The 14,990-nt window shown below is 41.9% G+C and overlaps 2 protein-coding genes across 2 annotated transcripts; both read left to right on the forward strand.

Moving 5' to 3' along the window:
• The first annotated feature begins 6,249 nt into the window (after nucleotides 1–6,249).
• LOC113037808 (trace amine-associated receptor 13c-like) lies at nucleotides 6,250–7,275 on the forward strand. The gene has a single exon (XM_026195155.1). The coding sequence runs from the start codon at nucleotides 6,250–6,252 to the stop codon at nucleotides 7,273–7,275; it is 1,026 nt and encodes a 341-aa protein (XP_026050940.1).
• Nucleotides 7,276–11,565: 4,290 nt separating this feature from the next.
• On the forward strand, nucleotides 11,566–12,591 carry LOC113037809 (trace amine-associated receptor 13c-like). The gene has a single exon (XM_026195156.1). The coding sequence runs from the start codon at nucleotides 11,566–11,568 to the stop codon at nucleotides 12,589–12,591; it is 1,026 nt and encodes a 341-aa protein (XP_026050941.1).
• The last annotated feature ends 2,399 nt before the right edge of the window (nucleotides 12,592–14,990 follow it).

Raw genomic sequence — 14,990 nt, forward strand, 5'->3', positions numbered from 1 at the left:
GCCCCTAAACCTGCCAAACGCCAGGCCAAATGGCGTTCCTGAGATGGGCGACCCGGAGTTGGAGATGTCAGCTCATCAGGAGATGGTAACAGGACCACTCCTTCCCCCGAAGGAGGGCCGGGGAAGAATCCTTTGTTCTTTTTGGTTCCTTCGGAGACGCTCAGGTAGACCTGTTTGCCTCTCCAGAAAATTCCCACTACAGCTGGCCGCTGGGCCTGCGCAAATATGCGTTTCCCCCAGTGAGCCTTCTTGCACAGACATTGTGCAAGATCAGGGAGGACGAGGAGCAGGTCCTCGTGGTTGCGTCTTTTGGCCCAGCCGGACCTGGTTCCCCGAACTTGTACTCCTCGCGACAGCTCCTCCCTGGCCAATTCCTCTGAGGAAGGACCTTCTTTCTCAGAGACGGGGCACCCTCTGGCACCCACGTCCCGATCTGTGGAACCTACATGTGTGGGTTCTGGACGGGTCACGGAAGGTTTAGGTACCTTGCCACCACAGGTGGTAGCTACCATCACTTCAGCTAGAGCCATGTCCACCAGACATGCCTATGCTTTGAAGTGGAACCTCTTCGTCACTTGGTGTTCTTCACGGCGTGAGGACCCCTGGAAATGCCCGATTGTGTCAGCGCTTTCCTTTCTTCAGGAGGGGTTGGAACGAAGGTTGTCTCCTTCCACCCTAAAGGTCTACGTGGCTGCCATTTCGGCTCACCATGACCCTGTTGAAGGTAAGTGTCTTGGGAGGCACGATCTGATCATCAGGTTCCTGAGAGAAGCAAGGAGGCTCAATCCGCCTCGCCCTCAGCAAGTCCCCTCTTGGGACCTCGCAGTGGTTCTATCAGCACTGCAGAGAGCTCCCTTCGAACCCTTGCTCTCAGTAGAGCTAAAGTTTTTATCTTTGAAAACTGCGCTCCTGACGGCTTTGGCTTCGGTGAAGAGGGTCAGGGACCTGCAGGCATTTTCAGTTGACGAAGCGTGCCTGGAATTCGGGCCGACTAACTCTCACGTTATCTTGAAACCCCGGCCTGGGTACGTGCCCAAAGTTCCCACCACTCCTTTTAGGGATCAGGTGGTGAACTTGCAAGCGCTGCCCCTGGAGGAGGCAGACCCAGACCTGGCGCTGATCTGTCCAGTACGTGCACCTGTGACACTCAACGGTCTCGAGTCCCACTGAGGAGATTGAAAGGATACGAAAGAGTATTTTGTGTTTGTTTTTATTTGTTTTTGCACGACAGTCGTCCACGAGGGGCTGTCGCGCTGTTATGTCTTTATTTTGTCATTAAAGTTTTATTTGAATTTCCACCGGTTCCCGCCTCCTTCTTCCCGAGATTATGAAGTTTGTAAAGTGTTACAGTGACCTCTCAGGTCTGAGAGGAAGTGCTTTAGTGCATGATAAACAGCTAGCATATCTAGACGATTGATATGCCATGTCAGATGGCGTTTGCTCCATAGACCACAGGCAGGGTGGCTACTCATGACCGCACCCCAACCAGTGAGGGACACATCCGTCACTAGTGTTACACGGCAACAATGAGCTCCCAGCACCGGCCCTGATTAAAGAACCAAGGTTTCTTCCACATGTCTAAGGCACGTAGGCATCGCTGCGTGACCTTGATCAGTCGAAGTTAATTTCCCCTCGGGGAAAAACCCTTGGTCTTGAGCCACCACTGTAGGGGTCTCATGTACAGCAGGCCAACCAGTATCACATTGAATGAAGCTGCCATCAGACCCAACAATCTCTGAAATTGTTTGACTGTGAGTGACTGGCCTTTTTTTGACTCTCTCGACTGACATGAGAATCGACTCTATACAAGCAGGGGACAAATGTGCCTGCATCGTGGTTGAATCCCCCACTACGCCTAGATAGGTGGTTCTCTGGACTGGAGAAAGTACACTCTTCTTGGCGTTCAGTCTCAAACCCAGCTCCCGCATGTGTGCAAGAATGACATCTCGACGTCGAACCACCATGTGCTCTGATTGAGCTAGAATCAACCAATTGTTGATATAATTTTATATGCGGGGTGAGAGTACAAGGCCGAAAGGAAGTACATGATATCGGTACACTTCGCCCCTAAAAAGCGAACCTCAGAAACTGAGGCGAACTGAGTGCGATAGTCTTATTGCCATATGCAGGACCCGTTGAGATAAATTTGGCAGTCATTCACATGCTGCTAAATAATCTACTAAAGGAATCAGTCTCTCGAGACTGACCTCTGGTGTAACTGAGGCAGCTAAATCGGTGCCTGAGGTAGGACACCATTCCCAGCAACCGATCTAATTGTTTTAGAGACCCCCAAAGGGGTTGCAAGCCTCTCAGCAATGGGACACTTGCGAGCAGAAGAAACTGAGAGCAGTGCTCACTGGAAACCGCTGCGCTCTGGAGCTTTGGCAGGGTTGACAGATCAATTTCACTGAGGAGAGATAGGCACCGTGTAATGCGTGTAAACACTACTCTACCCCAGTAGGGGCCTCCCTCTGCAGTCGTGACCAAAACGTGTCAGGACTTCTTAGCCGAGGACCTCCCAGCCTGAAATATGGCCCCTCAGATCCCCCTTAAAGGGGGGATGAAATGCTAATTCATGCATACTGAGTTTTTTACACTGTTAAAGAGTTGGATTCCCATGCTAAACATGGACAAAGTTTCAAAAATTAAGTTGTACGTTTGAAGGAGTATTTTTGTTCCAAAAATAATCCTTCCGGTTTGTCACAAGTTTCGGAAAGTTTTTTTCGAGTATGGGTCTGTGTGACGTTAGATGGAGTGGAATTTCCTTATATGGGTCCTAAGGGCACTTCTGCCGGAAGAGCGCGCGCTCCCGTAGAGCAGAGCACTGAGAGCAGAGACATTCACTGATCAGAGCGAGAGCGAAATGTCACAAAAGAAGTGTGTTTTTGGTTGCCAGGGCAAGACAACCCTGCACAGATTACCCAAAAAAAAAAAAACAGCATTAAGGGACGCAGCGTGCGAGCCGCTTAGTCACACAAACAGTATTAATCTCCTCTGATATAAATAGCTGCAGATGTGAGTTCACAGAGGAAGGAACCGTGAAAAAAGGCATTTGGTCAAGGCCGTTACTCGGGGGGAAGGACCGCAGCTCGCAGCTTCCGAACCCAGAGATCTGGCAGATGAGGTAGGAGGAGGTAGGAGATAGGGACGCGCCCGTCTCCATACCCTCCAGTAGATCCATCTGCGAACCCGGTGAATGCAGGCGCCGCTCCGCTCCACCTCGGCGAAAGCGGGACTGACACCGCGAGAAACGCTGGCGAAGACTCCCTCTCGAGAAGGATCGAAGCGTCCACACTGGCTCGTACCAGTGTAGGCAGTCAGCTCCCTCAAGAGCCGAAACAGCATGCTTCGATCCCAGGTAAACCGCACAAAGACGGTGTGTATCCCCTCTCGTGATGTAGCGAGGAACACACAATCTGAAACGCGATCTGGATTCACCTTTCAGATGTCTCGTCTTAGCTTTGCTCTTTGACTATTGCTTATTCTTTGAGGAGCTAATAGTGACAAACAACAATAAATAAGACTGACAAGACAGAATAACATGCACACACAGAGCGCTTGCTGAAAGACGCGAAGCCTACGCCGGCTGCACCACATGGTTTTATAGCTTCCTGGTCACTTACTTCACCCCGCCAGTGAAGTCACGCTCTTCCATTGGACAGATTACACATGATATTCAGAGTCGCTCACGCTAGACGCATTCCCCATAGCGTTTTTCAATGCAGCTCGAGTTCCTGAAGTGGAACATTTCATTTGCTACATTCCCTGGTATATGAGTATGCTTAAAGCTGATGTAGGTAACTTTTGTAAAAATATATTTTTTACATATTTTTTAAACCTGTCATTGTGTCCTGACAGTAGAATATGAGACAGATAATCTGTGAAAAAATCAAGCTCCTCCGGCTCCTCCCAGTGGTCCTATTGCCATTTGCAGTTACGGAGCGCTCCCAGTAAGAAAACAACCAATCAGAGCTGCGGTCCGTAACTTTGTTTGTGTTCAAAATGTAGAAAAATTTATATAATAAGCGAGTACACCATGAATCCATTTTCCAAACCGTGTTTTTAGCTTGTCCTGAATCACTAGGGTGCACCTATATTAAGTGTTTATATTCAGACTAATTTAGATTGCTTCAGGGGTACCACGGCGGAGTACCTTTGTGATTCTACATAAACAGAGAGAAGTAGTTCCGGCTACGAGGTTCTTCCGCATGACGCAAGCAGTTCTGTTTATTGACCGCTAGAGCGTCAAAAGTTACCTACCACAGCTTTAATATGAAACAATTTCAGAAGTCATCTTGTGATCCTTTCTGCATTACTCATTTTGTTTTAAACAAATGTATACATCAATCCCTTTATTTATGTAATATCTTAGCCCTGGTTCAAAAGGTCAAATACTGCAAGCCTAAAAATACTGCAGACAGCCACTAACCAGATGAACTTATTTCCTGAAGACTGTCAATATGACAATGCCTGTATTGGTTACAGAAATTATATTTGAATAATGTAAATAAAAACCGTTAACTCTCCGACTACGTTAACGTTCGACATTTTTTTTATTTTTGAACTAACGTTAGATAGCAAAGCAGCGCACATAGGATTGTGGGTGATTTGAGAGCGCGAAGGATACACATATGCATCCTTTCCTGTGTATGGGATATTCTTCGAACGAAGGACTCAGTCCTTGGTTGAAATTCAGAGGATCCTGGACATTGGAACAGTCCTTCGACGGATGTCGATGACGTAGCATCCTCGAAATACTGGCTTCCGAGGATCCTTCCTTGACATTGAGAAACACCTTGTGTAGGCAGTGAGTAATTTGTTTGAAGGGTGTCCTCATCACACTGAGCTCCTGGAAAGCATGCCATGGGCGGAGCTAAAGTCATGAGCCCTTGAGCGCAAATGCCCAAGAAACACATAAATTTTATGCCATTTCACTGCAGTTCCGAATCATGACCAGGATTTTTTTATCACTGGTAATGCTCTATATTTCTGTATCAAATGATGATTAAATCCAGCATTAAACTGGGCCTTGTTTATAAAACAATGACAGCAATTGAGATCATGAGTGTTCACTTCCAGAGATTTTTTTTAAATAATTCAGTTTTCATATTTGTCATGAGATAATCTTTTACACTATTGTAATTATCCAGTACTTTTATAAGATAAATAATAACTGAGTAATGGACAAACCAAAGTATTTAAATGATGTAACTAAAACTGCATATTTTCTTCATTTTTAATAACTGCTTGGTTGTCATTTGCTGCATTTTATAATGTAGGAGGGTCATAAAAGAGCATGGAGAATATTTAAAGGCCTGGCTTGATAAGAAAAACAGCATTTTATAGGTTCTAGTTTTCTGAAACTGAGAGCTCATGCTCATACTCATGCTCATCTTTGATCCTGTGTTCAGTTCAAGAGATTGTTTTTATTATTATTAGATAATAAGGCTGAAGTTTGTAGTTTGCACAGACACTCTTACCTTGATAAAGTGGAGAAAATTAAATATACTATGTTTTTAAAGGGGCAGGTTTATTAATTAGGCCCAATACATATTTAATCCTTAGGGCTAAAAATAAGACTGAAGGTAAAAATGTTTATAATATTTACAGTATGTGGCATATGGCAAGTGTCAAAATCCATTCCTGGAGGACCATTGTCCTGCAGAGTGTAACTCCATCCAGCTTCAAAAAACCTGGAAGTTGCAAAGAATCCTAAGAAACTTGGTTGCATTACAAATCACAATCCCTTAAATAGGTAGGTACTTTTATGAATAAGTAAATACTTCACAACTGCAAAAAGAATATGTTCTATAAAGTATGAATGTGACATACTTATTTTGTCACATTTTGTTTTTCACTTGTACAGTTGGGAAGTATGCAGTTTTGTATACAGCCCTTGATTAGCTGGTTCAGGTGTGTTTGATTAGGGTTGGCAAAACTCTGCAGGACAGTGGCCCTTCAGGAACTGAATTTTACAGTCTCGTCTTAAAGGTACATAATAAAAAGTACCTTTAGTTCCATTTAAAAGGTTACCGCCCCAGTGAGAGTTTTGTACCTTTCCTCTGAGAGTGTATATTTTAATGTTTTAAATAGTGCTTTAAATTATTTAAATAGTGCTTGTTCGTCATTTGCTGCCCTGTGATGATGTGGGAGGGTCAGAAAATAGCATGAAGTGTATTTAAGGGCCTAACTAGTCCAACTGGAACTTAGATTTGACTTTTCAGAAACGAAGATACCACGACAGGCAGGATGGATTTATCATCACAAGAATACGATCCCACTCAGTTTTGTTTTCCTGCAATGAACAACTCTTGTTTAAAAGGGACACATCATGTTTACACACAGACTGTGGTGTATCTTGTATTGGTGTCTGCAATGACTGTGACCATTGTAGGAAATTTGGTGGTCATCATTTCCATTGCGCACTTCAAACAGCTCCAGACTCCCACTAACATCCTTGTGATGTCTCTGGCTCTAGCAGATCTGCTGCTTGGACTGTTGGTCATGCCTTTCAGTATGATTCGTTCTGTGGATGGCTGCTGGTATTATGGAGATGCCTTCTGTTTGCTGCACTCCTCTTTTGACTTGTTTCTCACATCAGTGTCTATTTTGCATCTTGTTTGTATTGCTTTTGATCGACATCAGGCTGTTTGTTATCCACTTAAGTATCCTACAAGAATAACCATACCTATTGCATGGGTCATGGTGATGATAAGCTGGACTATGATTGCAGTCTATTCATATGGTCTGCTGTACTCAAAAGCTAATGAAGAAGGACTGGAGGAATATATAGAATCAATATATTGTATAGGACATTGCAGTCTGTTTTTCAGTAAATTATGGTCTGTTTTAGACACGTTAATAACTTTTTTCTTACCTTGTTCCGTCATGATTGGATTGTATGTTAGGATTTTCGTAGTTGCAAAAAAGCATGTAAGAACAATCAGTGAGGCAAACCAGCATGATAATGAGAATCTGTTTAAAAGCTCTCGTCGATCTGAACGAAAAGCAGCAAAAACTCTTGGTGTGGTCGTTGGTGCTTTTATCATTTGCTGGTTGCCATTTTTTATAAACTCTGTGATGGATCCTTACATCAACTTTTCTACCCCACTTGCTCTCTTTGAAGTGTTTGTCTGGTTAGGCTACATTAACTCCACCATAAACCCCATCATATATGGCTTTTTCTACCCATGGTTTAGGAAAACCCTTTCTCTCATTGTAACAAGGAGAATTTTTGAACCAAACTCATCTGATATCAATGTTTTCACTGTTTGAATTAATATTTCAAGTCAATATTTTTATACTTACTGAAATTATTTACAACAAAATGAACAAATAACAGTGTAAATAGCATGTGTTTTATTTGTGCAAAATTAAAAGATGATTTAAGTGACTCTGACTGGCAAAATAGGTTTACATGATTTTTGGAAAATCAAAAATAAAAACAGTCCATCTTAGTTTAGTAAGTGAATGTGTTAAGTGCAAATGTACAGAGGTGGACAAAGTATGCATTCTATTACTTGTGTGAAAGTGCAGATAATACTGGTCAAATATTACTCCATTACAAGTAAAAGTTGTAAAGAAGTAAAAGTACCTAGGCATCATTTTATTATTGTTGTATGTAATACATGCAGTACCTAAACAAAAAGTAATGTTTTAGAGATGAAGAAAATTCACCCACGAAGCTAAAGTAAAAATTTTCTATTTGACGTCCTTGATAGAAATGTAGTGAGGTGAAATTTGACTTAAAAGAAGATTTTAAGTCATGTATAAAAGGGGAATGCCTAAGGCACACATATTCAGTAGTTTATACATTCAGTATTATTCAACCAAATGTCTATAAAAGCCCTTAGCAATTTTAATAGTTCTGTGTTGAAATAAATTTCTGCATTTTAAAATGTCATCATCCAGTTCAAATTCAGTTCAAATAGTATCTGTTCAATCAAGTCGATGATATCGCTGGAAATTAAGTGTTTTTTTGTTTTGTTTTTTTGTCCTATAATGTTTCCCATAATTTGTTTCGTTTATTACTGATTGTTTAGTTGAGTAAGGTAGAATGGGGGATAACATGCTCATTAACAAAATTTAACTCTTGCAAACATCCATTAATATTGTTTATTTAGCTGATGCTAATGTAATTCTCGGCCATGACCTGTTATTTGCCTTTATATAAGCAAACTGACAGTGAGGTTCTGCTTTAGGATTCTGGATCTGCAGAAATATCATAAACATGGGCCTTGAGCTTTAAAGCAGTGAAGACTTTCTCTCACTGCCTTGCCACTGGAATACAAGCTGTTCACTTGACTTTCATTTGAATTTTGTAAATGTGTTCTTGTTCTTCTACATATCTGCAATCTCTGTGCTGACTGTGTGTGGAAATCAACTTGTCATCATCTCAACGATTTTCAAGCAGCTACACACACTGACCAACTTCCTTATCCTCTCATTTTCACGTGATTATGTCTGTTCTTGGGTCTGTGTCACTCATTAATGTCATGCTTGTAGCTATTGATTGCTATTATGCTGTTTGTGAGCCACTCATGTACAGGTATGTCAAAAATTACAATTAGAAAAACACTGATGTGCATAAGTTTCCATCCGTTATAATCTAGAACCAATAGATTTGTTAATTTTGTATGTAAGAATTCCCTCTGTGGCCTTGAGACAAGCTAAAGCCATTTCCAACACGTCAAAGAAAAGGGCATCTCAGAAAAATCAGGAAATCAGTGGTGAAAGCAACAAAAATGTCTCTAGGTTACGCATGTAACCATGGTTTCTCAATGGAACGAGAACTGTGTAGAAAAACATTATGGGGAACGCATTTAGCATGAGCGACTCTGAATATCATGTGTAATCTGTTCAATTGAAGAGCGTGATGTCACGGGTGCGGTGACGTAAGTGACCAGGAGGCTATAAAGGCACGTGCCGCGCAGCAGGCATCAGCTTCAAGTACCAGCAAGTGCCGGCAGGGGTGCCGGGGGTATGGCATCAAGATGCAGCATTTCGTTCCCTTGAGGAACCACGGTTACAGGCATAACCTAGAGACATTCCTCTTTGGAAACTCGAGCTGTGTCAAAAAACGCTACGGGGAATGAGGTGCCTACGCTGCCAGACTACCAAATACCTGCCTAGTGTGTATCCAAAGAAAACAGCTTAGGATGAGAGAACTGAAGTGCCTGGAGTGACTGGCATGTCAAGGCCATAGAATCTTACAAAGGTTGAAGGTGTGGACCACCCTGCAGCGTTGCAGATGTCCACCATGGACACACCTGCTAGGAAGGCCTTGGAGACTGACATACCCCGAGTAGAGTGAGCCTTGGCTCCCAACAGCGGGGGAAGACCAGAGGACTCATAGGTGGTGCTGATAGTCTCAACTATCCAAAGACTAAAAGTCTGCTTAGGGGGAGACCTTTTGGGGGGACCGTAGCACACTAGCAATTGGTCCGATTTTCTCCTTAGGGCAGCTCTATGGATGTATGTGTCCAGATCTCGAACTGGACACATACAGTTTAGCTTCTCTTGGTCGGGCTACTGAAAGGGAGGAGGGCAGAAGGACTGCAGCACTACAGGTTGTGGTTTGACAGGGTGCACCACAGAGGAAACATGTAACTAGGGGGTGTCTTCATGCTAGGCTGCAATGGCCACCATGTTAACCTTCAGCGTGGAGTGGGTCAACCCTGCAGAGAGCCTGGCTTGCAGAAACTCCAGAACTGTACCAACTGGGCAATTAGCTGGGTCAAGCTGATGGTCTCTGCACCATGAGGTGAAGAGTATCCACCTCAGGGTATACAGTTTCTTCTTTGAGGGAGCTCTGGATTGGAGGATGGTCACAACAACCTCGGTTGAGAGACCGGATGCTACGAGCTGTGCCCCCTCAGGGGCCACACCCACAGCTTCCACAACTCCGGGCGAGGGTGAATTATCGTGCCCTGCACCTGTGAGAGTAGGTCGGTACTGATCAGTATCTCCCACGGAGAGCCTTCGTGGAGCGCGACCAGATCTGCGAACCATACTCGGCCTGGCCAGAACGGGGCTACTAGCAACAGACGGATCCCGTATCTGCTTCATCACCTCAGGGTGAGCACAAACACATGGTGACTGTGACGAGTGGGGTGGGGCCGAGAGCCATGGGAATGGAACAAGGCCGGTTGAGTGATTGGAAATGAGCGACACCTGCGACGCTCACTGGTCTGGAGTCCCAAGGAGGAGATTGGAAAGATACAAAAGAGCGACAACAGTGAAGGACGAGAGAGGACCAGGCCTGGATTTTATTTTGTGTTTGTTTTTTGTTTGTGCGCTACAGTCATCCGGGAGTTTAGTCTTTGATTTGTCATTTAAGTTTTATTTGAATGTCCGCCGATTCCAGCCTCCTTCTTCCTGAGATTAAGAAGTTTGTAAAGCATTACATTGGTGTTGAAGCCTGGGAGGAAGGAGGGACGCGCTGCCAAAGATCCCTCGCTGCTGGGGTGAATCCGCAATGCCATAGGCCAGGCGTAACAGTCTGGCGCCGGGGACGCTCGACGTGGTATATATATATATATATATATATATATATATATATATTTATATATATATATATATATATATTTATTTATTTTATTTTTTTCTGTTTGGCGCTCTCTGCTGTACCTGTAGCCAGTAACTTCTTCAGCTTGTCTTACCATTTGTACCACGACATCCAGAGTGAGATCTTTAATTAGGTGTAATATTTTTGACAGGTCCTTGTCTCTAATTCCTACAACTAATCTGTCTCTTATGTTCTCTCTGTTAGCACCAAAATCACAGTTTTCTGACAACTCTTACAGTGAAGCAGGGGCGGATCTAACGGGGTGGCATAGGCCACCCTAAAAGAAAGCCTTGCCACCCCTGTTGCCACCCCTGTTGCCACCCCAGTTGGCAGCAAGGAATTAAAGGTTATGACCAATGTGAAAATTTACGAGCGCGAATCTTTCGTGATTCGTGATCCCGCTCCGAACTCCCGAACTGACTCAAATGATTTGCAATCCCCAAACTGACTCAAATGATTCACGAACCCGCTACGAACTCCCGAACTGACTCAAATGATTCGCGAACCCGCTTTGAACTCCTGAACTGACTCAAATGATTCGCGAACCCGCTCCGAACTCTCGAATTGATTCAAATGATCCGCGAAGCCGCTCCGAACTCTCGAATTGATTCAAATGATTCGCGATCCCCATAACTGACTCAAATGATTCGCGATCCCGCAAAGAACTCCCGAACTGACTCAAATGATTCGCGAACCTGCTCCGAACTCCCGAACTGATTCAAATGGTCCCCAAACTGACTCAAAAAATTCCTGCCCCCTTCTCGCCACCCCATCAATATTTTTCTAGATCCGCCTCTGCAGTGGAGGAATGTCTCAGCTTTTTCCCCTGGTCTTTGGGTTCGCTGGTGAAACTGCGCCCTCTCGTGTATTTATATTTGCTGCCCTGTGATGATGTGGGAGGGTCAGAAAATAGCATGAAGTGTATTTAAGGGCCTAACTAGTCCAACTGGAACTTACTAGATTTGACTTTTTAGAATCGAAAAAACATGACAGGCAGGATGGATTTATCATCACAAGAATACGATCCCACTCAGCTTTGTTTTCCTGCAGTGAACAACTCTTGTTTAAAAGGAACACATCATGTTTACACACAGACTGTGGTGTATCTTGTATTGGTGTCTGCGATGACTGTGACCATTCTAGGAAATTCGGTGGTCATCATTTCCATTGCGCACTTCAAACAGCTCCAGACTCCCACTAACATCCTGGTGATGTCTCTGGCTCTAGCAGATCTGCTGCTTGGACTGTTGGTCATGCCTTTCAGTATGATCCGTTCTGTGGATGGCTGCTGGTATTATGGAGATGCCTTCTGTTTGCTGCACTCCTCTTTTGACTTGTTTCTCGCATCAGTGTCTATTTTGCATCTTGTTTGTATTGCTATTGATCGACATCAGGCTGTTTGTTATCCACTTCAGTATCCTACAAGAATAACCATACCTATTGCATGGGTCATGGTGATGATAAGCTGGACTATGATTGCAGTCTATTCATATGGTCTGCTGTACTCAAAAGCTAATGAGGAAGGACTGGAGGAATATATAGAATCAATAAATTGTATAGGACATTGCAGTCTGTTTTTCAGTAAATTATGGTCTGTTTTAGACACATTAATAACTTTTTTCTTTCCTTGTTCCGTCATGATTGGATTGTATGTTAGGATTTTCGTAGTTGCAAAAAAGCATGTAAGAACAATCAGTGAGGCAAACCAGCATGATAATGAGAATCTGTTTAAAAGCTCTCGACGATCTGAACGAAAAGCAGCAAAAACTCTTGGTGTGGTCGTTGGTGCTTTTATCATTTGCTGGTTGCCATTTTTTATAAACTCTGTGATGGATCCTTACATCAACTTTTCTACCCCACTTGCTCTCTTTGAAGTGTTTGTCTGGTTAGGCTACATTAACTCCACCATAAACCCCATCATATATGGCTTTTTCTACCCATGGTTTAGGAAAACCCTTTCTCTCATTGTAACGAGGAGAATTTTAGAACCAAACTCATCTGATATCAATGTATTCACAGTTTGATTTAATATTTCAACAGTCAATATTTTTATATTTACTGGAATCATTTTTCAACAAAATTAACAAAGAACAGTGTAAATAGCGGGTGTTTTATTTGTGCAAAATTAAAAGATGACTTAGCTGACTTTGTATCCTGGCAAAATAGGTCTACGTGATTTTTGGAAAATCTAAAACAAAAGCAGTCCATCTTAGTTTAGTAAGTGAATGTGTCAAGTGCAAATGTACAGAGGTGGAAAAAGTACACAATTCCATTACTTGAGTGAAAGTACAGATAATACTGGTCAAATATTACTCCATTACAAGTGAAAGTTGTAAAGACTGATTTTAATTAAAAGTACCTATGCACAGTTTTATTATTGTTGTATATAATACTTGCAGTACCTAAAAAAAAGGAATGTTTTATAGAAGAAGAAAAATCACCCACCCATTCATAGCTACAAAGCTACTTTGACGACCTTGATAGAAATGTAGTGGAGTGAAAAGTATGATATATGTCTTTCAAATTAAGTAAAGTTAAAGGCAAAAGTTTTCCAGAAAAAAAAATAATAACTTCTGATTGTGTCACAACTATTGTGGTATATCACCACTGGTGCTGAAGTCTTTTGGTGCATGAAATAACATAGGCCCCAAAACCGCCCATTCATTCAGTATACGAGGAAAAACATGAGCAAAAATAAAGGAATTCTGGCACACTATGCCTAATGTATAACAATGAATACATATTGCCTCCCAAATTATAAAAAATGAGTTGAATTCTGATTTGATGGTCCAAACATTTAAAAAAATTAAGATTTTAAGTCACGTATAAAAGGGGAATGCTTAAGGCACACATATTCAGTAGTTTATACATTCAGTGTTATTCAGCCAAATGTCTATAAAAGCCTTAATGAGCAAGAAATCCCTTAGCAGTCTTAATAGTTCTGTGTTGAAATAGATTTCTGCATTTTAATAGATTTTTATGAACCAATAATATTGATTCTTAAATCCTGAAAATCGGTCTTAGTTTGCTGTTCTCAAGTGATGCGTGAACAAACCTGTACTAAACATTAGCTGTTTGTAGTGTGCAGCCTGTCCAATAAATCTCAGTATTATTTTAAATACTTTCTGATTCTATTTCATCATGAAACGTTATTAATAATAAATAATACAGTTTTGGCACTCTTTAATATGGCGCCACAGAACACAGTATCCACCTCAGATCAAGCTAAGTGCTTTACAAAAAGACAGTAAATGCAATTTTTAGATAAAGGCAGTTCATCACTGAATTCAGGGATGTCATCATCCAGTTCAAGTTCAGTTCAAATAGTATCTGTTCAATCAAGTCGACAATATCACTGGAAATTAAGTGTCCCCAATTAAGCAAGCCAGAGGCGACAGCAGGGATAATGTAATTCTAATAATGCTAATGTAATTCTCGGTCATGACCTGTTGTTTGCCTTTATATAAGCAAACTGGCAGTGAGGTTCTGCTTTAGAATTCTGGATCTGCAGAAATATCATAAACATGGGCCTTGAGCTTTAAAGCAGTGAAGACTTTCTCTCACTGCCTTGCCACTGGAATACAAGCTGTTCACTTGACTTTCATTTGAATTTTGTAAATGTGTTCATTCTTCTACATATCTGCAATCTCTGTGCTGACTGTGTGTGGAAATCAACTTGTCATCATCTCAACGATTTTCAAGCTACACACACTGACCAACTTCCTCATCCTCTCACTTTCACGTGATTATGTCTGTTCTTGGGCCTGTGTCACTCATTTATGTCATGCTTGTAGCTATTGATTGCTATTATGCTGTTTGTGAGCCACTGTACAGGTATGTCAAAAATGACAATTAGAAAAACACTGATGTGCATAAGTTTAGGATGGTCTGTTTCCATCTGTTATAATCTAGAACCAATGGATTTGTTAATTTTGTATGTAAGAATTCCCTCTGTGGCCTTGAGACAAGCTAAAGCTATTCCCAACACGTCAAAGAAAAGGGCATCTCAGAAAAATCTCAAATCATTCTGGAAATCAGAGGTGAAAGCAACAAAAATATTGAGCATAATTGTTTTTGTGTATTTCATTTGCTACATTCCCTGGTATATGAGTATGCTTAATATGAAACAATTTCAGAATCATCTTGTGATACTTTCTGCTTTAATCAGGTTGTTTTAAATTAATTTATGCATTAATCAGTTTGTTTTAAATTAATTTATGCATCAATCTCTTTATATATGAAATATCTTAGCCCTGGTTCAAAAGGTCACTGCAAGCTTAAAATACTGCATACAGCCACAATCAGGGTATCTTCCGTCCATTCCAAATCCGTTTCAAATTAAAAAACAGAAAACGAAAAACTCAAGAGGATTCAAGTGAGATAACATGAATTAAATAACGAGAAATGGAAAAATGGCTCGTTT

The sequence above is a fragment of the Carassius auratus genome, chromosome 20, assembly GCF_003368295.1.
Source record: "Carassius auratus strain Wakin chromosome 20, ASM336829v1, whole genome shotgun sequence".
Taxonomy (NCBI): Eukaryota; Metazoa; Chordata; class Actinopteri; order Cypriniformes; family Cyprinidae; genus Carassius; species Carassius auratus.

What these genes read in the sequence shown, in the direction of transcription:
- LOC113037808 (XM_026195155.1), top strand. Translation starts at nt 6,250, where the DNA reads ATGGATTTATCATCACAAGAATACGATCCCACTCAGTTTTGTTTTCCT.
- LOC113037809 (XM_026195156.1), top strand. Translation starts at nt 11,566, where the DNA reads ATGGATTTATCATCACAAGAATACGATCCCACTCAGCTTTGTTTTCCT.